Source organism: Homalodisca vitripennis, chromosome 6 (genome assembly GCF_021130785.1).
Source record: "Homalodisca vitripennis isolate AUS2020 chromosome 6, UT_GWSS_2.1, whole genome shotgun sequence".
Taxonomy (NCBI): domain Eukaryota; kingdom Metazoa; phylum Arthropoda; class Insecta; order Hemiptera; family Cicadellidae; genus Homalodisca; species Homalodisca vitripennis.
In genome coordinates, this window is record NC_060212.1 from 30,569,059 (window position 1) to 30,596,484 (window position 27,426).

Sequence of the window (27,426 nt, forward strand, 5' to 3'; positions counted from 1 at the left end):
TTAAATACAGTCCATATAGCAGTTAATTTAAAGTGTAGATTTGATATTATTCATCTAGGAGATGTATGTTTTTAATAATTAATAATTATTAATAATTTTAGAACAGTTTGTTGTTTTAGGTCACAGTATCACTATATATAACTTTTTATACAGAACAGAATTCTTACAGCAGTTAATATATTTCATATTTTATTATATACAAAACTAATATACACTAATATTTCCTCAGGCTGGATTCACACAACAAAAAATTTAAAATCAAGCTTCACAATCCACAACACTACTTAGCAAAACTAGGGACTGATTACAAATCAATACTGCAAAATATGTAAATAAACTTCTTGATATTATATATTCCACATATTTCAATAGTTGTAAACAAAATATTCTTGATTGGTTATTTAATCACCCTTACTACTCAATATGAGTATATATGAAACCATATATGTATTGTTTCATTATTATTATTATTATTAAGTTATTCCAATTGATGTTGCATTCTTGCTGTTTCATGTTTTAAGTTATGTAATGTTTAACTGTCAAATTATTTAGAAGTGTATTTGAGTTTTTAATTTAATACTTATTTCTTCTAACAAGATCAATTCTGTTATAAAATTCTTGAATACTTTACAACCATTGAGAAAGACAAAGTACAGCAGTTTGTCCATATTATATTTGTAGTTTTTAATTCAATCCCTTATTTCTTTTGAAAAGATCAATGCCGTTAATTTTCTTGATTCTTGAATACTTTACAACCATTGACAAATTTAAAGTACAGTAGTTAGTGCACATAATATTTGTAGTTTTTAAATCAATCCCTTATTTACTTTAAAAAGATCAGTTCCAATAAAATTCTTGAATACTTTTAAACCATAGAGAAAGTTAAGAACAGTAGTATGTGCACATAAAATTTGTAGTTTTAAATTAACACCTAATTTCTTTTAATAAGATAAAAAATTTCGATAAAATTCTTGAATCTTGAATACTTTACAACCATTGAAAGAGTTAAAGTACAGAAGTTTGTGCACATAATATTTGTAGTTTTTAAATTAATCTCTTATTTCTTTTAAAAAGATCAATTCTGATAAAATTCTTGATTCTTGAACACTTAACAACAACTAAGAAAGTCAAAGTAAAGCAGTTTTTGCACATATACATGTCAAATCAAAATGTAAACTATGGTAAAAGATTAACCTAATATGCTGTAGAGTGTGTAATAAATTAACTCCCGGACAGTAAAATGAAGCTAAACAACAATGAAAAGGTTCTGAAAGTCAGGAGGGTTTTACTCTGTGGAAGAGTTTATGTTACGCTACAAACTTTTATCAATGGAAACTGGTAAAGGAGTTACATGTCAAATAGAAGATACAAATGTAATCTAATGAGTGAATGGCAATCTTTGTGAGAGAGAAGATTGAGTGAATGGCAATCTTTGTGAGAGAGAAGATTATAGGTCTTGTAAGATCACAAAAGGAATTCGCGAATAAAATATGTTCAATGAAAGCAATTCAGTTTTTTAATATAAAATGAAAATTTATAGCCTAATATTAACCCATTGGCCTAGTAGTTTTTCTGGTGCTGCATGGACCTGAACTAGCAATTAATTTTGCTGAAAGTGTAAAGGTTTCGTATAATGTTTATAGAAACCTAACTAATTAAGTTATTACCGTGGTTATTTTACCATCATGTTTCTAAGAAACTAGGCTACATTTTACAACTATAAAATTAATGTTTATTTAGTTTTAAATTAACTAATAATGTTAATTATAACAAAAATGTTGAGTTTTTTTATGTAAAAAAACTTTAGTTTTAATTTTTTTTCACTATTAAAATTATTTACTATCTAAAAACTGAATATATATTATTGTTCAGTAACTCTTTGTCATGAAAAATAAATTATATTAAAATTTTTATTTGAACATTTATTATTTAAAAAAATTATATTTGAGTACTCATCAAGTGCAGTTTTTCCATCAGTTTGCACAGGTCGCAGATTTTGTAACATTCACACACAATTTGCATATAAAAACACAGAACTACACTAAAAAAATACACTGCAAAAAAAAAAAAAAAAATAAAAACTAAAAAAATACACTGCAAAAAAAAAAATAAATAAAAAAATAAAACTTCACAGACAAACGACGTTGTTTTTATTTTGCAGGCTAGCCTTTAGCCTGCAACAAAACAAAATTTTACCGAATATCACAAATAAATATTTAAATGGATTATATAAAACTACTGTAATAAACTTTCAATAATATTGTCAGAAGTGCTAGCCGTAATTTTAGACGTAACATAATCCTAGTATCAACACAAAATAAGCACTGGTAATAGATTACAATTATTGAACAAAGTAATATTTTTCTGCCATAGTTGGCACACCTGAACTCACCAACAACTCAAAAGGTCTGCAGAAAGCGTATTGGCATACCATCTAACGGGAAAAACTATAAATACTTTAAATAGTACATCGCAACGTCACCAGATCGTGCTGCGCACGTGAGTTCAAGTTCGGTCCGTGCATCACTGCACGTGGTATATACGTGAGTCTACACCAATGGGTTAAAAACGGATTTTTTATGAGGAAGGAGTACTAGATTGAAGTTCACAAACTTACCAGGATCTCCCTTTTGTCCAGATATACCGTCTATTCCTGGTCTTCCTGGTGGACCCTCTACGCCTGCATCTCCTTTGGGTCCTGTAGCTCCAGTCAGGCCATCCAGTCCAGGTACTCCTGCATCTCCCTTCTCCCCAGGGAGCCCATTCATCCCTGAGGATAGTCACAGTTAGTAATACATCAATTTTGTTCATGTTATTACAGTAAAAATTAACTCTAGTTAATATGGTTTTTTATTCCTGTCCTATGAAAGTAGAAGAAAATATTGTAATTAAAATAGCTTTTGGTTTTTAAAGGAAATTTTTGTTTTGGGATTAACTTGAAAGAAAGAAATTAATTTTTAGGCATGCAATTTAACACGTCATAAAACTAAATAGACTAGAAAATAGATTCACCTCCTCAAGACTTAAATCGTATACAAGCTCAGTTTTTTTATATTTCTACAAATATAAAGTGAACATTTAGGTTTATATACCACAACAAAATGAGAAAAGCTATTCTTTCTTTTTACTACATATCTTAATCTATATAAATTTAAAAATATTACCTTTTTAGAATAAAATATGCAAAAGAATCTTTTTTGACTGCTTTTTGTTGAATTTGAAATAGGGCTCTTAAACAAGGTACAAAGCTTTTTCTCACATTATATACATTATTTACACATATATACTCATTCTCGTTTGTGAATGCCAGTTTTAGTAGTTGTTTAGGCTGTGAGAAACCTTGAAGCAAGGATCCGCACATAAACCTACATTGCAATCACTGCACTGGTAACACGATTCTCGGCACACATTATGCTTAAAGCAAACTAAACATCTCAATGTATGCCAACACCAATAGCGTGCCCACACCATTTAGCGGCAAAACAGTGACTAAGTACTGTAATTTATTTCCATTTTTCCGCTATGAGAATCACCACTCATCACAGATCAAAACAAAATGGATCATTGTTGCATGACTGAGTAACACGTCAGTGGCCTTTTTGTAGCTATACATCAGCTACAGATTAACAGCTGTGTGAAGCTGGCGGCACCCATTAATGAAAATACGCCAAAAACTAGTGGAATCGTTTGTTTAGCATTTGTTTAGGTTTGTTTAGCTATTTTTAGCGTTTGTTTGTCATTAATATGCGAAATATGCAAAAAAAACAGCGGGTGCCGCTAGCTTCACACCAGCGCAAATTGTTCGCTTTGCAATATCTAAGTTATGATTAAATGTTTAAAATATTTGCAACTGTATGTTTTGCCATTTTGTCTATAAATTTAATATATTATTATCCATATTTAATCAAGGTAACAATCTCGTATGTTTATAATGTTTTATTTATGCCAAATGTTTAACAATATTTTATAAATTTATAGCTTACGTTTTATATTTTAAGAAACAGTTTTTACGTTATATATCGATAAGGTAAAAAAATTTTATCGTTTTTACTATATTAGATTTGTTTCTTAAAATTGGTACCATGTATCATAATGTAGTACATCTTCAAAAAAATATTTATAATTAAACAATAAAGCGGTAATTTTGAACACTTTTCATCATTATTGTCCTTTTTACTAAAATTGGATATTAAAACAAGTATGATTGATAAAATAATATAGTGGGATCATTTTCCCTACAACTATATGTTTAAACTTTATATCATCAATATTCCATTAATGGTTGGATTCATTTGTATAATTTATTATGGTACAGTATGATAAGATTCATTAATTTGTCCCTTAGTTGTATTCTTTATAATGAAAATCATACTGTGTATAGTAATATTATGAAATATTCATTAAAATTGTGTTGGATGCAAAAACACATGATACTTTATAATCGTACAGTATGATATAATTAATTATTTTGTTACTTTTTATTGTTGTATTTTATATATATATATATATATATATATATATATATATATATATATATATATATATATATATATATACTATATATCTTATGCAAATCTTACAGTGTATAATAATATTAATAATATTCATTAAAATTATGTTGGATTTAAAATACGTTAAATTAATTATTCCTTATATCAAACGTAATGAAGTTAAGTTAAGCTAGCGGCACCCACAGTTTTTTTGCTTATTTCACGCATTAATGCCAAACAAACGCTAAAAATAGCTAAACAAACGATTCCACTAGTTTTTGGTGTATTTTCGTTAATGGGTGCCACTGGTGAGAAGCTAGCGGCACCCACTGTTTTTTGCATATTTCGCGCATTAATGCCACACAAACGATTCCACAAGTTTTTGGCGTATTTTCATTAATGGGTGCCGCCAGCTTCACATAGCTCAAATTAACTGAGCAAAAGTCACTCAGCAAAGGGTTAATTTGATCTAACACAATAGGTATTTTATAAAAAACTAACTTAATTAATATATCTTAAATGAAGATTCATGGAGCAACTGGAAAATGTCTAATTCGATAAAACTAGTAGTAATCACATAATTTTTCAGTGTAAATTTATGTTTTGTATAACATAACCCTTTGACATCAACAATTTTATCTTCAGTCATAAATCTAATAATTAAATGTAATTAAAATGTAATCATATACAATTTTGAATATAACTGAATATGTTTTTCTTATAGATAACAAACAAAATTGTATAGGCTCATCTTTTTAGACTACAAGACAACACACAGCACTAACCACTCACCAGGTTCTCCGGGACTGCCGTATTTGCCAGGAGGTCCTGGAAGACCCTTCTCTCCAGGGTATCCAAGTGCTCCAGGAGGTCCTCTTGGTCCTACTCCAGGAATACCTGGTTCTCCCTTGTCTCCTAGAAAAAGAACCCCCAGGAATGATATTGAATAATTTACTTTCTAAATCTTTAATATTACCCTTTAGTAAAAAATTTTCAATAACTAATTAAAACGTTCTGAAATTTGTACAAGGCATGTTTAACCTGTTGATTAGTGAGTTTTTTTTAGTGCGCATGGCTCAAAAAGTGAGTTTTTAACTTTTTTAATTTTTTGGATTTTTGAGTATTTTAATTTGGTTATTCAAATAAAAAAATTGTTTTAATTTTTAATTTATCACTATAAATAAAATAAATCACTATCCAATTCTTCTTCACTACCCGAATCAAAAAATAACTTGCGTATTTCATTATCATTTAGATAGCTACGGCCAGCCATTGGCAACAAAACTAATTAGGTTTGTAATAAATAAGACTAATCACATGAGAAAAACAAAAACATAACCTCTAACACCGTTTTCAGTGTCACGGCAAGAGGTAAACTACTGGTTCCCACGAAGCCACTTGTAGGGCTTTGTTACAGAACGAAACAAAACTGAATGCTCCTACGATCTAACGGATACTCTGAGAACTACTTGGGCCAGTGATGATCCGTAGTACTTACCACAGCTGCTAGATGTCTAGAAGTCAATATCCTTACGAGTCACAAGTATTGCGGTGAAACTAACCAGTAAAACTGTTCGTTACTAACCTATACCTTGGCGCACTGCGCCGCAGCATCTGCAGCGCTACTAACCAACTGGTTAACCCTTCCCACAACATACACGGATATATTCCAATGATAGACTTTGAACAAAACATCAAACACGATTATATTCAAAATTGTACATTGTGCCTCTTGGATAGTTTTTTGTTCACAAAAAGCCTTTCGAATGGCAGGCACACATTCTATTTTATCGCAGTTGACTAGTAAGTTTAGATGACCTACATTCTGTGGCAGTGGGAGGAGGTGCCCTTTGTCCAGCTCCTTCCACCTGCTTCTCTGTTTTACGTGTCCTACAGAGCCATAACCAAATATATTGGTTGTCTTCTCAGACAATGTGTTCTCATTCTCAAAAACCAGACTGTCCGTGGACCACACAGTTGTGTATAGAATTACCTTGATTTGTAATTAGAAAGGAAAGGTTGTTAAACAATTATTTCGCAAATTTAAAAAATCCACCTTTAATGCTATATTCTGATTAATAGGCAAACGTTGCTTAGTTATTTTCTCATCATGCACATTTTGATTATTATGTCTTCAATATTTGTTCTATATTTTCACCATAGCATCCCTTATTATCATATTCTCATCATTAATATTACAGACTGCCATACATACTAACAGGTTTAATGCTGCCGCATCTAACATTCAGAGGGCCAGTGGAAGAATTAATGGACTTTAATTTTGAACAGTAAAATCTAAGAATTTGTTATACTCCTTTTTGCCATGATAGTACCAGTATAAAACTTGAGGGCCAATAAAGCTAGTGAGTGTGTAAGAAATGAAAGAAGTGATTGTTGATGCTGATGGTTGTGTATTTCAACAGAAAATAAGCCAAACAAAACACAAACCAATAATAAAAATGGCCCATTAATGTTTTCATTTTTGCCACCATCTTGTTTCTTTAGTGATGATCACTATTTACTATTGGCCTCTGATCAGTTCTTTATGGTTGTTTGGTCAGTGCAGACCTATTGTGTCCTGTATTCTTTAGTTCAGTTTTAATAATTAGTGTTTTTTTTATTAAGTGCATGTTTTAGAGATGGAGTTTCCACACAACATGGTTGTTGTGATTCCTGACTTATGTGTGACACAATGTTTTGGTATGAATTGTTTATTTTAACCTAGATTGTAGTTATGTGTTAGGTTACATATCCATCTGTGGAAGAGATCAGATTGCAACTCTTGAAATGTAGTGTTACTTATATTTTTGTATCACTGAACGAAGGCAAATATACAGAAATATCCTGTTTCCTTTGCAATACTTCACTATCCATAGACCCTACTAGGCACCTGCACTAATCAGCAATCTTTGAGACGAGTTAGTGAAAACACGTGAAAAATGAAATGAAATGAAAAATTGTTTATTTAAAACAGGCAAAGTTAGGGCCTCATGCCCTTTCTTACACTTAACCTGTCTGACCAATAATTATTAACAAATATTAACCAAATTAATATTAACACTAATCTACTTTACTAAAGACATTAAATTAAACATTAATCTAAACACTAAAAAGTTATAAATATGATACTTCTAAACAACAAAAAATAAAAAATATAGTTATACAATCATAACACAAAATAATATTACAACTTCCATTTTTAATTAGAACCAAAAAACTATTAATAATACCTAATAACAATAATTGATAAATAAATAATAAGAATATTTTAGAAATAAATAATATTTATGGTGTTTTATCTCACTCACACTCCTCACACACAATGCCAGCACCACACCCACAGACCCCTAGGACGGACCTGCCCGACCAACCGTTCATGGTACAAACATCTCAGTGCCGTCACAAACCACCGATCTCCCTCAATGGAAGTGATTTCTGGGGGGAGGGAGTTCCACAGACAACAACCATTCTTAAGGTACGAGAACCAGAGCAAGTGCTTCTTACACTATCATGAGATATAAATTGGAAATAGTTTGAAAAATATTTTGGAAATCCAGATTCTAAAATTGAAATGAACCAAATTTAGTATTTTGATTGATCGTTGTTCTTTTAATTTCAAAATATTTCCCTGAATATAGTACGGTGTAATGTGTTGGTCTCGTCTCACATCATAAACGTAACGTAAACAGTAGTTTTCAGTCCTTTGCAGCTTCTCACTAAGTGCTACCGTCACTTGCTGTTGATTTTGACCAGACTGTTGGTATCCCAAAGCCTTGTATTTACTATACCTCGTCGGCCTAAGTCTCCTGGAGGTCCTCTAGGTCCTAACTGTCCAGGTTCACCAGGGAAGCCCATGGGTCCCATGTCTCCTTTATCACCACGAGGTCCAGGAAGACCTCGTCCGCCTACATTCCCTGGTGGTCCTGGAGGACCAGTCAGCCCACTTAAACCCTGCAAAGCAACACGTACAAAATTAAAAACAACTTTATAATGTTTTGAGCCACATATACTGAAAAAACTGAATTTTTTCCAATAAAAACAACATTAAAACTTGATTAGATATGTCTCAATTTACAGATGCTAGCTTCTAAACCTAAATAGATTGATTTAAGCTCATTGTTTCAAACCACTTAAAAGCAAATGCTTTTATTCTGTCAATGAGTTTTTGGCCTGTGATATTAGTAGATTAATATTTTAGTAGTAATTTGATAGTTACCTTTAGTTTTTATATTTTTGAGATATTTTAAATGGGTTTGTTTATTTATTGTCATACTGCATTAAACTTTTAACAACTTTATAAAATGTTATTTTCAAATAATAGTTTTATCATTTTTACTTTTCGATATTTTAAATTTGACCAACATTAAGTAACATGGACTTGACTTTCTCTATTGCCATGTGTTTAACAAGAATAAAATTCTTGATTCTTAAAGGATAGAACGACTTATATGTGTATGAATCCCAATTGCTTTTCAGATTTATGTGCAGTGCATAGACTTGTTCATAAATACAAACTTTGTCCGAAAATTATCCAACCTGCATTCAAATCTTCCCACTGGCACTATTCTTCGTCATCCGGGCCATGGCATCCTTTGAAGAAGTCCCCATTTGATTAAACCAAATTGAACTAATTTTATAAAAAAATTACTGTATAAGATTCAATGAATGCGCTGGCGAGTGGTGAAAAAGCCAGTCACCGCAGAAAAAACATATGACACATAAACACACACTGTGCACAACCCATGGTGTTAAGCTATAAACTACAGAATTCGGGTAGTTTGTGGGGGACTACTAGTTACGCTCAAATCTCGCAGAGGCTGCTCGTGTGCTCTGACACGAATATATAAACACAGGTGGGATACTTTTCAGACAGACCACGTAAGTGTTTGAATAAATAACTTTGTTTTTTTTTATTCACTTCAAAGTTTTTTTTCTAATAAAAACCTAATCATAACATATTTTCTTATAAAATATTCTCTATTTAGTTTCTCACATCCTTCTCTGCTTTTCCATTTTAGTTTGAACGTCTGTCATAAGGTTCCACAAATTTTTGTATGCCAGAGTAATAGAAGTCTGCCACTTTTGAGGATAATTAAGCTTCAATTGCTTCAATGGCAAAACACTTCCTGCCAAGAAATGTCTTTGGGTAACGGAACAACTGAAAATCCTGCAGTGCCTGGTTTGGATTGTACTTTCAATTTGTTCCAACCAAAAACAGCTGATCAGATTTAGAACGGTTTGAGTGGTACAAAGCAGATGGCCAAGTTGCCTATTCCGTATTGTATGCCGAAGTTTGATCACAAAACATGGTTGACTTAGCGTTTCGTGTTGAGATTATTTGCTTTGCATTAACTTCAATATCGTCAGCAATTTAAATTTCAAGGCCATAGGTCAGTTCGTTCTTGAGATATGGAGTGGGCAGACAGACAGAAATGAAGCTTTTCATGCCCCTTGAGTGATAAGCTTTGTTAATGCTCATCAAATTAAATATTAAAGAGTAGTCAACATTTTAAATTTAGTGGTGACAACAATTCAACAAAAAGATAAACATTTTGTAAGGAAATTAGAAGGCAACAGGTCTGGGCAAAGTAAAAACAACACAACAATATGTTTGTAAAATAGTAGTTGCAGAAATAGTTATTAATAGTTACAATTATTCTGTACGATAGCAACAGATTGGAAGGGAAAAAACCCAAATCACTGTCAATGAAGAGGTTCATCAAACGTTTCAAATGTTACCTCAGATAACATTGTTTGATGAAAACGATGAACAAGGACAACAGTACTGCCAATAGATATTACCATTAGCAGTTCCAAAAATAGCAGTATGATGGCAGCACCATGTTCTCTGTTAAGGGAATTGGAAGTGAAGACCCAAGTTTGAGAGAGTGAAACTGAACTGAAGGCCATTCTTTGTACTTTGCAATACTTGTGTGTAGCAGGGGTACATTATGGTACACAGATAATTTTATAATCTTCTTCACATTGAAGATAATCTGAAAACTCAGTGATCCAATTCAGATTTGGTTTCAATTAGTATAAAGTAACAGCTGTGTATATACTAACCGGAGCGCCAGTGTCCCCTTTGTCTCCCGGAACTCCACTGAATCCTGCAGGTCCTGGTTCACCCTTGCGTCCAGGCGGTCCTCTCTCCCCCTTGTAAAGGGTTCCAATATCAGGTACATTGCAGTGACCTGGCAAAACAAACACAACTCAATTAGTGGAATTAAACATTTGTTTCTTTGAATCTTAACCCATCTCTAAGGCCAGACAGGAATTTTGGCTTAACGAAATTGGCAAACCTGATTGTTCGACTTCATTCTTCCATCCACAGGCTGTCAAGTAGCTCCTACCAATAGTTATTTCTATCCTGCACTTAGCCTTGAGCTTTTGTTCCATGTGTAACAATGTTTTAATGTTTAAGTTACAATCTCCTACCGGATGATACGCTTAGTGTTTGGCGAGTCCTGGCGTCCAATACCAGGTAAAACTCATTAAATTTTAACTTCTTTGAGCGTATCTATCAATATAATTATGTTTTTAGATTGGTTCCTTATCTATTTTGTGTTTCACATGGGTCATTTACAGGATATACGAGTGAATGACACAGACTACAATGATCATCATTTGCAACTCTTTTAAAACCATGCAGAGCAAGAAAGTGATGATGACAAGGACAATTATTATCAATGATCCAGATTATGTGGTTTCTGGATGCTTACAGTCAAACTAGTGACAAGAGTAGTTTCGATGACAAACCATGAATAAAGGAGGAAGATAATATGCATTATATGGAGGACTTAAGACTTTTACTGGAGTAAGGTATTACAAACAAGCAATGTTGATAACGCATTTGAAATGTTCCACAAAACACTTCAACAAGCATTAGACATCTCCTGTCCTCTCTCTACTATGAAACTAAAAAAGAACAACCTCAAAAAAATATGGGATGCAGAAAGCAATGAGCTCAAGGACAATTACCTAGAAGCCATAAACCAAGCAATTCTCACAGGGAAACCAGAGGATAAGATGGAAGCAGCACAAAAGAAGAAAGCCTATGATCTGGAATTAAAAACACTTAGGAGAGAAAAGATCACAAACAGATTTGAAGAAGCAGACAACAAGACCAAAGTTTTATGGAATATAATTAACCAGGAAAGAAAGTCTCATACCTCCAACGTGCAGCTAGACATTCTCATCGTCAACAGGGAAACCATCTCTTCACCAACAGAAAAAGCAAACCATCTCAATGAATTTTTTGCAACCACAGCTGAAAGAACACTCATGAACAGTACGCAGAATAACAAGCACAAGAAAACAATAAACCAAGACACCTCAAAATCCAATTTGTACTTCTATAAAACAAACTGTGATGAAATTGACAAAATTATCAATGGACTAAAACAAAAGTCCTCAGCAGGAGAAGATGATTTTTCATCAAAATTAGTTAAATATTAATATTAAATAAAATTCTCATCACACTAACAAATTTAATTAACAAATCTCTTTCCCAAGGAATATTTCCAAATTGTTTAAAAACTTCAAAAATATATCCTAAATATAAAGATGATCAAACGAATGAACCATGGAACTACCACTAATATCCACTATCCACTAATATCCACCTTCTCAAAAATTCTGGAACGTGTCATCCTGAAAAGACTTCTAGGCCACCTGAATCAAAATGAACGTCTTACTCCAAAACAGCACGGCTTCAAGAAGAATAAATCGACAACCAGAGCAATAATTCAACTAGTTGAATCTATCATCGACAAACTAGAAGAAGGTTGTATAGCCACAAGTATCTTCCTAGACTTCAGTAAGGCCTTTGTCTGCCTAGAGCATGGCTTAGTAATTAAAAAACTCAGATCATTAGGAATTGAGGACTAAGAGGCAGACTGGTTCTAAAGCTACTTGAGCAACAGGAAACAACTGGAAGAGCTTACATCATCAAACAACGGAATAATTCACAAAATAAAGTTGGAACTGTTACCAGTAACAAGAGGCGTACCACAGGGATCTGTGCTTGGTCAAGTGCTTTACACTCTTTTGACAAATGACTTCCCACAATATCTGGAGAAATACTGCAAAGTTGTGATGTATGCTAATGTAATGTGACCACGAGACAGCTGTAGGGAAGCCTTCAGATAACTGAGGATTTTAACAGTAGTAGCTCTTTATATAATTGATACTATTTTGCACTCTGTAACAACTGGACAAACTAGAACTGGAAACCATCACTGCTACAACACAAGAAATAGACACAACTTTGCTCTTGAAACACACCACCTAAGTTTATATAAAAGGAAACCATCATACAAAGGAGCAATCTATTTTAACATTCTACCAGACTCTGAAGAAAACGCCAGTCAAACACCTGAAGAACTCACTCAAAAGTTGGTTTCTCCAGCAACCCTTCTACACTATTCAAGAGTTTATGAACTGGAAATCAATTGCATCATGAACTGATATTCTAAACTTTCTGTTCTGTATGTCCTTTATTGTATTGACAAAAATTATAAACTCAACGTTTATGAATAAAGAATATTGTCTATTGTCTATATCGTGGACAATTTTGTTGGAAAGTGTGCACTTTTCTTTTGCTACAAACATATAAATTTTGGGCTAACAAAAGTGTTGTTGAGTTGACAACAATTTTCAGTTTCACTGATGAACATTTTTCTATCACATAATATGATGATATTTAATAGTACCGTATTTGTTTTGAAAATAAATAATTAAGTGGCGTTTTTTGTTCAAAACATTGTTGGACTTTAAATTTCCAATTATATACACGCAAATTATTTACAAAATGGTACAAATTAAAAACCATTTAAAGCGCTATAATGCCAAATTCTAATTCATACATGAATGTATTATATCCTAAATTGAAGTAAATATTGAGATCTAAATCAAATATATAACTTAAATGGAAAAAATAATTTTCAGTATGAGAGACTTGATGATACTGATAGTGAATAGTAGTACGGTTAAAGTGCTATGTGACAGCCAAGTTTTAAAAATCTGATGTATAAAAAAAGGTAAATGTTTTACACTCTTTTTGTTACTTTTATTATTATTTGTAAAAAAGTTTTGACTTTTCAAAGTGCATTCTCATGCTGGGAAAGAAGCTATCATTAATTTAAAATCCGTTGGAAGTATATTTTAAACTTTATCATTAGTAATGTGGATATTTTTGTGTTTTTGAATCTCAATAACCAATAATCTTCACAAAATCATCTTCACATAATTTATTCTAATTTTATGAGCATTTTCAGATACTGTGAGAAATAATCTTTCAAGTATGTTTTAATCCTCCAAGTTCTGACTACATTCTTCTGTAATGCTACGCGTTTTTAGGACTTTTCCAAGCATATGTTGAAAGTAAATAATAAGTACACAGGAATTAACTAAGTGCAACATGTTATATATCTTTTTTCAGCAAAAGCTACAGAATAATTAAATAATAATTGAAATTACTAAAATTTCATATTAAAAAAATATTAACGATCTTTCAGAGAAAAACATTTTTTGTTTACTTTTTTCATACTTAGCATAGCACAGCATTTTAATATGCTTACTTAAATAAAAATAAGAGTTATACAAAATAAAAACAAAATATATTACAATTAAAATATATTTTTACACGATTTGCACATTTTTTAAAGAAAAATTACGTGAACAAAAACTGTGTTGCTTGTGCCTTATGAAACCCTCTAAAAATCTGGCAAAGTCAAACGATTACTTCAACAGGTAATTTTTATAGCCCAAAAGTCTTTGTTGGTATTTTACATATTTCTGACCTTTATTATGATTAAAAAACAGCTACGAAATTAAAATAAAACACTAAAGGAAGTTTAAATTACTTAAGTTATCAACAACAACAATATAACTCGCATAAAGATGACTCATGTAAGCAACGATGCTTCCAGCTGACAATATGCATAATAATTAAGTTTTGAAAGTAATGTCAAATGGTCCACCTTGTCAAATGCCTTTTCGAAATCTGTGTATATGACATCGATTTGCCCTCCAGAATCTAAAGTTGAAATGCAGAATTCAGAAAAATTGACTGAGTTTGATGTGATGGATCGACTAGGAAAGAAGCCATGCTGATGAGGACTGATGAAGCATTTTACATGAGCGAACAATCTGTTGTACAATATGGACTCAAATACTTAGCAGGTGTTGATAAAATAGATATGGGTATGTAGTTCTTTATATCTGATCTTTGTCCTTTTTTGAAAATAGGAGTAACTTTGGCCCTTTTCCAAACGTCAGGAAATTGTGAAGTAGAAATGGAAATATTGAAAATGTGAAGTAAAGGTGAAACCAGTAATTCGGAACAAGCCTTGAAAATGTAAGGAGGCAGACCATGCGGCCCTAAGGAAGTTTTTGGTTTTAATTTTTGAAGAGCCGAGAGCACCTCGTTGTGAGTGACAGCGGCGAGTGTCACGACAGACACGCTGGGCATGACCGGGGAGCGGAGCGCACAGCGCCACAACTCCTCACTGTCCAGCTGACAGTGCTCATACACTGAACCAAAATACTGAGCAAAATTGTCTGTTTCTCAAGATTGATAAATTTTAAAACAAGTCTCATAGTAGATTGAAGATCTCAAAATAAAATGATTATACTTTCTACCATTGAAGCCAAGTAATAGAGCTTATCAAGAATAATTCTAAGTCAGACTAACCTGCAGTGCCCTTTTCTCCCTGTTCTCCAGGTTCTCCCTTGTCTCCTCTATCTCCAGGTCTTCCTGCTATTCCCTGTTCTCCCTTGACACTTGTCCCCTTTTCTCCGACAAAACCTGGTGTACCGTCTCGTCCCGGTGAACCATCCACTCCGGGGAATCCTCTATCCCCCTAAAATACAAGTTCAGCACAGTGATAACATGGCAGTTGAGTTTTAACAGCAAGGTTGTGCAATTAAACTGTAGCCTACTCTGTTAAAAAAGGTTAGTAATTTATAATAAACTCTTAAAGAACATCAAAGATATTTGAGTCTTTTTATATATTTGATGGCAGAAATCCAATTATCTGGATTAATTGGGACCAGACCCCATCTGTGTAGTCAAAAATCCAATTGCATTTTTGAAGCTATTCTAAAGGGAAACAATACTTTAAATTTCTCAGAAAAAAATTATATACAATGATATGAAAATAAACACAATGTTATTTACAGTTTATAGTATGTACTACAGTACTGTAACACATACCCCATACCAATGGTATGAGTACCATTACAAGCTTGGCTGTATCGCCAGTTACTACATCCTACAGTGTTGCCACATTGTCATATCAGCTGATTCTTAGTATAAGGTGACACAATAACATCTCACTCAGTTTGATTGTTTACATCTATTTTGTTCATCGGTGTTCGATTACTCCGCTTGATTTTATTATATTATTATTTTTTATTAAAATTCTGTGTCATGGTGTAAACACGTATTAATTTACATTGTGAAGGTAAAAGATTCAGGAAGATAAATGAGAAGTTAAGATGATCAGTAACGATCACCCGATTGTTGAATTGAATCAATTATCCTATCACTAGTTATTCTTCTGTTACAGCTGGCAACACCATGCTACAACACAGGCTTGCATTGATATGTCTCATACTATAAAGTACTGCAGTGTAATTTAATTTTAAAGGATGAATAAAAATTCAAATGGAACATTTTTTTATTATTATGTATTAAATTTCTGACATTCCTATGCTACATGTATGATATTTATTTTATCTGACAACAATAAGACAGCACATTTCCTTTTAGAACTCTATGCAGCATAGTACACACTTCTCGAAACACTCCAACAAATCGGAACATGAAAGTTAAAACCAATCATTCAACACAGCTGCGACACGAAGTCGCATTGACTGATTAGTGACAATAACAGACAATAGCGTTGACTATGAGTCATCAACAGCACTACCACTACACTAGTTTTGGAGTTAAATGGGCTAACTACTGTGTGTGACAACTGAATAGTTACAGTAGATAACATTAGTACACATGAGATAATTGTGCTGTTAAAACAACCAAATTTTTTTCAAATTGAAATGAACCAGATAATTAGCAATCTAGATGATTAGAGTTCACATAGTTAGGTTGAATTTCTATTGTAATTAAGATTTTAGTATGATTTTTCATTGAAAAGTTTTATAAAATTATAACTCATTACAGCATCTTCGGAAGTACATTTTTTACTGAGTGATTAATTGGATTACATACCTTATCACCCCTATCTCCTGGGAAGCCTGGGTTACCTGAAGTACCAGGAGGACCCATTATACCCTTGTCACCCTTGGGTCCATCTCGTCCCGGATCGCCCCTCGGTCCTTGCTCTCCTTTTTGAGTTATAGTAAAGTCTCTGGAGATCTCTGCATCCTGACCTCTCTGGCCTTGTACTCCCGGGAGACCTTGGATTCCTGGGGCTCCCTGGACAACAACATCTACTCAGTTGGTACTTTTAATCATAAAACATTTTCATGTTACAAGTATATTTTTTCAAACATGAAACACTTTTGGCAAAAATTGTCAAGATTAGTAGATTTGAGTTAAACCTTAAAAGCTTACATTATGTTAGTCTGTAAAATAATAATTCTTATCAGGACCCACCGGTTCACCAGGTGTACCCTGTGGACCTGGTAATCCAGGATCTCCCACGAGTCCTGGGTAACCTCTCTCTCCTGGTGGGCCTTGAAGTCCCTCTCTCCCTGCAGATCCATCCCTTCCAGCCTCTCCTTTGTCACCTTTCTGTCCCGGCAGGCAATCCAGACATCTGCCGCCTATGTCACCCTTTGCGCCGTCACGTCCTGCGGTAAATAAAATTGTTATGTAAGGAATTTAGATGATAAATACATTTAGTGACTTTTAGACATCAATAATTAACCAAAACTTACCAATTAATTCAGTCTGCAAAATTATTGAAACACTTTCTAATTGTTATGGATGGATTTCTGTCATTTTAAACAATTTAATTTGGTTAAAGATTTGTCTTTGTTATTTTGTCTAACTTTAATGTGGCCTGTGAAACTGAACTACCCATGTTAGGTAAGATCTAACCTAAATTCAGTGTTATAATGTTTGTAACCTGCCCTTTCTCAGTAACCTAAAAAATATTACGGATTCCACAAAGTTTCCAAACTCTATTGTGGTACTGGGCAGCAAACCAGCTGGATATATGGGGTCTTCGAAAAAGAAAACTCGGTTTTTGAAAGGCTGTTAATTAAAAACTGTTCTGTATATAATGTTCTAATATATAGTGTTCTAAATAACTAAACATTTTAAACATCAAATTGAAATTTAAATAAGTTAAGTTTTTTTCCTTGTAGCATGGGAGGAAACGTTGACCTTGGCATGCGCATAACAGCTGGGCGGTGGTAGTCCGCTATTGTGACTTGCACACCTGGTGCCAGTCACGAGTACGATGTTTATGGTGCAACAGAAGACACAGTGTGTTCTGTGGTATGTAGAATTGAAATCGATTGTTAGTGTACAGCGTTGGTTTCGAGTTACATATTGAGGTCAAAATTTGCCAGACGATAAAGCAATTCATTGTTGGTTTAATCAGTTAATTGGCCGGCCAAAGGAGAAAAAAATCTTGACAACCTTGCATTAGAAGCCCGAAAACACTGATTGGCCGATAATGTCTTCAGTTAACTATAGCCTAATCATCTGTCCATGATATTATTCATAAAACATTGAGACTTCATGTCTACATGACCCTGTGTCATGAAACTGGTTAAACCTTACAATATGTCATCACATAAAAGAAAATAATATAATATTGACAAGTTTAATATAAGATATTAATGCCAAAATGTGTTTTCTCATTTTTTAAATCATGTATCATTCTCATAAAAATTATGCACAGATTTGTAAAAATAACAAATTCTTGATGATACAGATCTGTTGATAGTGCTATATTTTATTAGTGCTGTTAGAGATGGCTTAACTAATAAATTCAGTTCATTGTCTAAACTAAAATTGAATGATGTGATCAAACTACACTTTAGACCATACTAAAATTTACTCACCTTAGTCTTAAAAGTTTTAGAATTCAAAAGTAAATAAAAGCATCAAATATTTATTTTTATTGTGGGCCAATGACATTGTTTCTTGCGCTTTGATTTTATGTAAATTAATAATTACTCATCAAAATTCATTGATATGGTGAACAATGTGATTTGATTTAACTCATTGTGGGCGAAAGACACGCACTACACGTCCAACTGTCAGTGAACCAACCGCTGAAAAACGTGAGCTACGGCGTCCTCCGTTCATTGTTTAGTAATTACTGATTATTTCATGCTTTTTCCACTAGAATGCACTTGGATGCTCTCAGATACATTTGGTACTATATTGTTTTTTCAGTAGTAGCCTACAAATAATATCAGCTAGAATGGTATCAGCTGTTACTATTATGATCTTCACTATCACTTTCAGTTTTGTTTGTAATAATTAGTGGTTGGTTGTGGTTTTTGTGGGCAATAACCTGTGTTCTTCAGAACTTGACAGATTGTTATTAGAAAGTTGCAGTGACAGAGAAAATGGTAACAACAAACCCAGCAGTGATCACTTCTGGCTGGTTTATACCTTTGAGTTGAACCTATCACTGCGCACAGCAAAAACTGATGTGCCACTTAAATCTGGGCAACTTTATGGATGTCCAGGAGCTGCACACCACTAACCACAAATGTCGAGATTTTGGGGTGCAAGGGTAATTCGATAGGTCTAGTCTACTACAGGAGATAACTGTTGGAGTTGGTGGTGTTTGTTCCTTATGTATCAGAGGTTCTTGCTAGCCTCAAGAAGAGTGTGCCACCCCCTACCTGCTTTGATTGGAGGGGCTGATTCAGAGCTGGCCTCCCCTTCTTTGGATGGAACATGACTTTGAGATTAGTGCCCTAAAAATTGTTCTTCTTGAAAATTGATAGGAGGCGGCCCCTCCCCACTAACCTTACCCATCCAGAATATTCGGAAGCAGCGCAAAGGTCCTTATGATGAATTAGTTCGAGTATGTCCGCAAATATTAGTGTATAATCCCGACCTGTGCAAAACCTTCAACGAACAAGCTGAATCTTATTGTAGATTTATTGTACTATTTTAGTTCAGTACTTATCTAAATAAATAAATGCATTTAATATTACATAACAATATATAATATGTTAAAATAGTGCAGTTAAAATTATGTGCTGTAAACAACTCCAGCCACAGGGTGTTACACGCCAAGGTTTTTGTTGTCCCCAATGCGTTAAAGAGTAAACCATTTACAAAAATTGTATTTATCACTATTAAAAGTATTAAGTAAAATTTTAAACCGCAACAACTACAATATGTTTCTATTAGTATAACCCTTCCACTGGTGAAAGTAGTAAATTACGACTATTTATGCATGCTACACAGTGGTAATATCGTAATTTACAACCCATTTCTTTTAAATGCTTTGTTTCACAAATTATAAATTGTACAACCTTGGCTCACACATAATGCCATTGACTACATTTTACATAATACAATTTCCTCCGTAGACTAATGGTTTTAGTCTCAGCTCTCTAAGCGAGAGATCACGGGTTCAAATCCCGGGGAGGTCCAATCATGTACTTTGTACTTCGAAAATAAAAACCAGTGCATTTCGAAGCTGGCATAGCTGACGCTGAGGCTTAAATGAGATAAATAAAAAATACATGATACAACTTTTTATGTATAACCTTTACAGTTTATACATAAGATAATGCCTTTATTAAACACATGTTTTCACTGCTCTGGTGCTGTTGGTAATCTGCGCCATTTGTATAGTCAGTTCACTTGCTGCTGCATATACATATCATGGAAGAATATTGCTTTATCATATTAACCTTTAAAATGACTGATCTTTGTGGTTTTACAGACATTCAGGAGTAATTACTTGAAGAAAATGAATTTTTAGTAATATCTGATGGAATGGTGATGTTTCTTTCAATTAAATACCTGACAATGTTCCTCTGGAAGACATTGTGTACAGTGTTATATAAAAAAAACTCTGTAGTGGTTCAAATAAATGTATATATCAGTAGAACTTTGTTGATTGTTATAAAACAATGAACAATTTATTCTACCTCGTCTGTGTTTGAAGCTAGAATCCATAAAAGTACCATTTTTTTAAAACTTGAAAACATCAGTTATAACAAAAAAATCCTGTTTTGGATACACATATTTACCTAATTGTATTACTGTATATAATACATGTCTGTTTATGTACAAATATTGTTTTTACATGCAAAAAACCTTTACACATAGTAAAAAATTTATCTATTATTCCAGCGGTATTATACTACCAGTTTTAGGGTTCAAGATGAATTAAAGTTAAAATACAATTTTTTACCAGAATGGAGTAAGCACTTTAACACTTATAACAAACTTAACCTGGTGTGCCTGGAGTTCCAGGTAATCCTTCAAAGCCTCTATCTCCCTTGTCTCCACGAGGACCTTGAGCGCCAGGAATTCCATTTCTAGAATCTCCAGGAGCTCCTGTAGCTCCTGGATATCCTGGCTCACCCTTCTGCCCCTTATCTCCATCTGTTCCTGGATACCCGTCTAAACCTTTTGGACCCTACAAGAGAAGCATTTCAGGATTACAATTTGTGATAAATAATACAAACTTAACAGTCATAAGAAAATGTTGTGTTAATTTGTTCATGAACAACAAAAGAGGGGAAATTTTTATTATTATCTAAAATACCTTCACAGGCAACAAGAATTAAGTAGTTGTATTTAACACCCGTACATAACTTATTACGAAATAGGCCATCATTTTTATATAAAGAGGATACATTAGGATATCTGTAACTAGTTTTATAATGTCATAAGATGTTATAACTCCTCAGAAATTCTTTAAATTGACTCTTAACCCTCTTAGACCTGGTGACCACTATATATGGTGACTAAAATTTATAATCTAACTGGTTTATGAAATTTTCAAACGCCACCCAGTTCGGTATAGTGGTGGGTGTAAAACAAATACGTGCATAAACAAAAGGACCATACTATTTAAAAAATGTTATGTATCTAGTTAGAAAGTGTTATGTGCTCAACAAAAACTTTATATTTTTTAGAGGCTATACTTTTTTCAGCACCTTATAAAGGCTTAAGACCATTTTCCCAACATTTTTCTATTTATGTAGCAAGTATTTTTAAGTTTATAATTTTGTGCTGTATTTTTATATTCCACTAAAATTGCACATATTTATTAAATGAACAATTTAAAGAACTAAAATTAAGATAGTTATATTTATTCTTCCCGTTGCTTCACAATTGTTTTACACCAGGCTTTTTGACATTTCCATTGAAATAAGGCAAGTCTAAGAGAGTTAAATTACCAACAACTTGTATAAAATATACAATTAATATTATAAATACAAGAATTTCCATTAACATAGTGAAAATGTGCATTTATATACAGAAGCCCTATGTGTTAAAGTATAATTTGTTCAAAATACCGCTTATACAACACATATTTTATTTAAAAATAAATAGTTACTCTTTATTTTATCACAAGGATTTTCAACAGTAAAAAGACTTATTTACCATTATGGAAAGTCCTTTTTCACCAGTAAAGCCTCTGGGGCCTTCTGGTCCAGGAGGTCCTTGGTAGCCAATTGGCCCAATGTCTCCAGGAAATCCTGCAAAAATCCAAACCGTAAGTGAAATACAACACAGTATTTTTTCATACTTAATTTTAACCTAACATTTCTTTTAATTTCACATTAATTACATCAGCTAATCTAATTTAATTAGTTATGCAGTGACCTTTGCACAGCATGAGAGAAAAGTATGTAATGTGGCATTTTTTGAAGACCTCAAAAAGAACTTGGTACTTTGATATTATCTGGAGGCCACTCTTTATGGGAGAGTTTTTCTTACCTGGGACCTGAAAAAACTACATTACTAGAAAGAACAGACTTTATTCGACTTTTAGTGAAAATTACATGTCATTATGGCAAGCGATGATGGTGAGAAGGAAGCCACTCTGTCTCTATCTATTATTTGTTATTAGACTATGTAAGTAGGTAAATACATACATACATATTCTAAATATAAAAAATTTAACAACCGCTCACGTGATCTGAGCTCTGAATTTAAGTATTAGCTCAAGAGATGTTTTTCTCTTTTCCAGCAGAAGTGTGGGAAGGTGTTACCAAAGCAAACACTGAGGCCAGTGCCATTTACAATTGGTACTTGTCCGATGTTAGATCACGTTGGACGATTTGGTAAGTGATCTGAGGTTTTGAAAGTAGCCTACTGATTATAAATGCCCCTGGCCTTCAGAATCAAGAATCAAGAAGCTTTATTGTCGTTAAATACACACAGGTACAATAGACATTGTCAGACAATATAAATATATACAATCTATTAAAGTTCTATGGTGGTTATAACACAGTAATAAGTAATGTTTTTCTGTAGTAAGTTTATACATAAGTGGTTTACTTTCTAAAACTATATAAAAAAAATGCATAATAAATATTCACCAGTGCTAAAATTCAAATACTTACAAATAGGAAACACAAATGAATAATTTATCACAAAATTTACATTGAAAAATGAATATAACAAATTAAAATAGTTTGACTAGAATGCTGAGCTTAAATTAAAAGATTTCAAACTGGTACAATTAAAACTAACATATAAACAGTACAAATTAAAACAACATTTATAGTTAAAAAGCTGTATCAGACCATTTAAAACAGACTATCAGAAAATTATGGTACTTGTATCACAGACTAAGAATTCATCCACAGAGTAAAAAGGTGCAACCTTAAACCAATTCTTAAGAACTGTTTTAAATTTATTTAGACTCGTTGTCCATGCACTATCAGGTAATTTATTAAACAACTGCACCTCCATAAAGCAGTGACTTTTTTTAAATTTTTCAAGTCTTACTGGTATTAAATTTAACATATATTTAGCTCTTGTATAGACAAGACAAGACAAGACAATTCTTTATTTTCACATTCATCAAGAAGGAAATGGCGTCAAATACATATTATCTTAAAAAAATTTTCCCAGTTTGTTGTCATTAGCTGCCTAGGTCTTCACATTCTCTGCGAGTCGGCTCTCCAATTCAAGAATTCTTTTACTGAGTAAAAGGGTCTCTCTTGGAACCAGGAGTGCAGGCTTTTCTTCAACTTCCTTCCTTCCATTTTCTTCAGCTCATCAGGGAGATTATTGAAGAATTTTGCCCCAGCATAGGTTGGTTTTGTTTTCAGAGAGAGTTAAACTTGTGGATCGGCAAAGTAAAGTTATTGCATGCCTAGTATTGTAAGAGTGAATGTCTTGGTGCTGTTGGAGCATTTATGAGCTGTAGCTATCACAATACATTCTACAATATAAAGGCTGACTACTGTTGATAACCTCCACTCTTTGAATACCCCTCTACAGCTCTCTCTACATCCCAAGCCGGCCATGATTCTTAGAGCCTTTTTTTGAAGAATGAGGATTCGTTGGAGATTTCTTTCAGTTGAACCACCCCACAAACCGCTAAGCCATATCTCATATGGCTTCAAACAGAGCATGATAGGCTGTTATTGTGGCTTTTGTCGTGCTTATAGCTTTCGTCCTTTTTATGGCATAGATTGCTGAGCTAAGTTTAAGGCATAAGTTATTAATATGATTTAGCCATGAGAGTTTGTCATCAACAATGATTTCCAAGATAATTAGTTGAGCTGACAGATTGAAGATTTGGTAGATCTGAAATGTCATCCTTCTTGTTCCCAAATGAAATTTGTTTCGTCTTTGATTCATTGAAAACCAGGTCATTTTCTACAATAGTCCATAGCAATGTTAACAGCAATGTATGAATTTATTTCTAGATTTTCCACTGAGCTATTGGCAGTTAATAGCATAGAATCGTCAGCATACATGACTAAATTACTGTATGAATGTAAAACGTTAGGAAAATCATTAGTAAATAATATAAAAAGTACAGGCCCCAACACAGATCCTTGCGGTACACCACGGTCCAATTGACAGGACCTCAGATCTAGAAATTGTAGTAATTCTTTTTATGGTCTCTGAGTCACTTCTACAACCTGGCGTCTTCCTTCAAGGTATGCTGAGAACCATGAAAGTGCTGTTCCTTGGATTCCTAGATGAAAAAGTTTTCTTATAATCAAGTCATGGCTTAGACAATCAAATGCCTTACTCAAGTCAAGTTGCACTCCCACTACATTATTTCCAGCCTCGATATTGTCCACAATGTGCTCCAACAGATCTACTATTGCAGTCATGGTGGATCGTCCCTTAATAAAACCATGCTGTTCCTCTGTCAAAAGGTTGTTCAGTTGAAGATGCTTGAAAAGTCTAGAGAGTACAATTTTCTCATTAATTTTGGATTCAGTTGGAATTAAAGATATTGGCCTAAAATTTTCTATGTGGTTGTTTACTGGATTTTTTGTGAACAGGGATAACTTTGGAAATTTTCATACTTGAGGGGAAAGTACCATGCAGAAGAGACAGTTGTGTGATATGAAAAATCGGTACCGCTACTCTTATTTTTACAAAATTTTTAGAATTTTTGAGGATATTTCATTTAAGCCAAAAGAGGATTTTGTTTTTAGTGAGTCTATTACTTTACTTATTTCTTCAATTGATGTGGGTTCCATAGAGGTCAGTGGCATTCCAACAGGTGGGTTCTGAACAAATTGCATTGTTTGGGTTTGATGCACAGGTTCTGTTTGAGAGTTTCATCAGCATAGTTGAGAAATAGTTGTTAAAATGGTTGGCTATGTCTATAGGGTCGTCAATTTTGTCTCCGTTTTTAACTATGAAGTCAAATCCAGAAATTGTGTCCTTGTGCTTGATGATTTCTCTCGCTGTTTATGAATCTCCCAAACAGCCTTATTTTTGTTTAGCAGCGTTGTCAATATGAGCAGCACTAGCCTCTTGTCTTAAGGTCCTTAGTTTAAGTCGTAAGCCTTCTTTAGCTGCGTAGAAGTTTGTTTGTCCTCTTGGCTTGCCAGAAAGACAATATCTCTCATTTGCTTTAAGAAAATCTTTCTTTAAGCGGAGAGCTTCTTCGTCATAGCAATGGTCGAGCTTTTGGTTTTGCCACAACTCTGAATTTCTTGGATTGGACAAGTGAGATCTAAAAAGTATGTTATTGTCTTCAAATATTGTCTGTAAGCCTCTTCCACACTATCTTGTTGAAGTACATTAGTCCAAGATTCCTCAGCCCCAAATATCGTTTGAGATATTTGTTAAGTTCTCTGGACTTACATGTCGATGAGAGGAGGTAGTAGTTTTTTTTTTATTCAACAGACAGAGGCAGATAACAAAGTTGTCCGAAATGGTCACTTATACCAGTATGGAGAATTTTTCACTTGAGATTCATCAATTTCAGCATTTGTGCAGATAGCATCTATGGAGGACTGATGACCTTGAAATACTCTGGTCGCCGAAAGTTGGAGTCGTGTCATGTTATGGGACAAAAGAAATTCATCAAACATTAATAGTTTCCCTAGTAGGTCTTAAAATGTCAATATTTATATCCCCAATCAAAATAATTCTGCTGTGAGTCGGAATGTTATCCAGAAACTTTATGAAGGACCTCGATAGCTTCTGCTGTGATGTCAATCAGATTATTAGGAGGCCAATATACACCTAATCATATAAAGTTGTTCTTTTCCCCGAAAGTTTGATAGAGGCAACTGTTTACTTCACAGACTAGGGGTATACTGAGATGTTCCATTTCCAAACTTGTAGTTTTCATTCTCTATTTTGTTACTTTTGTAAATTGCTACCCCTCCTTTAATGTTTATGCACTCTTCCAAATGCGGAGACCAGAGTATAACCATTTAATTGCATATTTATGATGTTATTTGCATGTTGTCCGTGTTCTGTGACAATTACCAAATCTGGCTTGAGAGAGGATAATAAATGGTTTAATCTCTCCACCTTGTTACTGATGCGGTCGACATTTTGATGGAAAATCGACAATATGTTTTTCTCCATCCAAACCAGGCCTTTGAGTGTTAATTGTTATTCTTTGGCCTTTTTCAGGTGGCTGTCCTCTAAAAAAGGACCTGTTGAGGAGGTTGCCATCTGTGTGCAAGGTTCATCTGAAGGGTTAGGTTCAGAGTGCTCTGGCAGCAATTCTAATTCAATAGCACTACTTTTATAGCTCTCATTGATTTTTTTGTAGAATTCTATGTGCTTTACGAAGAATTCTTCTAGAGCTTCGTTGTGAGACTGCGGACTTTTGCAGTTATTGGCGGTTTCTTTGCCAGCACTTTTATTTTTGGATTCACACCTGTCCTTATTAGCTGTAAATCTTGCTACCTGTAAGGAAACACTGAAAACGTTTGTTTCTTTTATTGTTAGTAGAAGGTTTTTTCAACTCACTCAGTTTTTGACGGCAGGTTTGTCTGGCTCTGGGTTGATGTTGGGTAGTCTTTGTCATCGTGCTTCTGTTCAGTTTTTGACGGCAGGTTTGTCTGGCTCCTGGGGTTGATGTTGGATAGGCGTTAGTCAATGTACTTTCGTTCAGTTTTTGTCTGCAGGTTTGTCTGGCTCCTGGGGTTGATGTTGGATAGGCGTTAGTCAATGTACTTTCGTTCAGTTATTTGTCTGCAGGTTTGTGGTCTGGCTCCTGGGGTCGAAGTCAGTGATTCATTTGTCCCGGGGTTAGTCAGGTCATAATTTAAATTTTGAGTGCAGATAGGTTTACTCTCCACAGGTAAATGATCCAAATTGCTGAGCTGTTTTGTTTGATTAGTAGACAACTGTTGAAGCTGTGAAGACAATGCTATCATCATATTTTCCATATTTTCTTGTTTTTTATTTATGTTTAGGATTTGGAGCAGCAGATATGGAGAGGCTGTTGCAGATGGGGGATCATTCTCGATGCCTTGGGTCTGAGAAGCGGTTACTGATGGTTGATTTTGGGACATATTG

The 27,426-nt window shown here is 33.6% G+C and overlaps 1 protein-coding gene across 1 annotated transcript in view; it reads right to left on the bottom strand.

The window, feature by feature from the left end:
- Window positions 1-27,426, bottom strand: part of LOC124364182 (collagen alpha-1(IV) chain) — a 98,121-nt gene that overhangs the window by 34,862 nt on the left and 35,833 nt on the right. The window contains exons 10-18 of the mRNA XM_046819467.1: window positions 22,063-22,157; window positions 20,902-21,088; window positions 17,113-17,309; window positions 16,726-16,932; window positions 15,187-15,355; window positions 10,557-10,684; window positions 8,279-8,441; window positions 5,283-5,405; window positions 2,618-2,770 (exon numbers count right to left, since the gene is read on the bottom strand). Of these exons, the coding sequence (XP_046675423.1) occupies window positions 2,618-2,770; window positions 5,283-5,405; window positions 8,279-8,441; window positions 10,557-10,684; window positions 15,187-15,355; window positions 16,726-16,932; window positions 17,113-17,309; window positions 20,902-21,088; window positions 22,063-22,157 (1,422 nt within the window). The remainder of the gene's footprint in view (window positions 1-2,617; window positions 2,771-5,282; window positions 5,406-8,278; window positions 8,442-10,556; window positions 10,685-15,186; window positions 15,356-16,725; window positions 16,933-17,112; window positions 17,310-20,901; window positions 21,089-22,062; window positions 22,158-27,426) is intronic.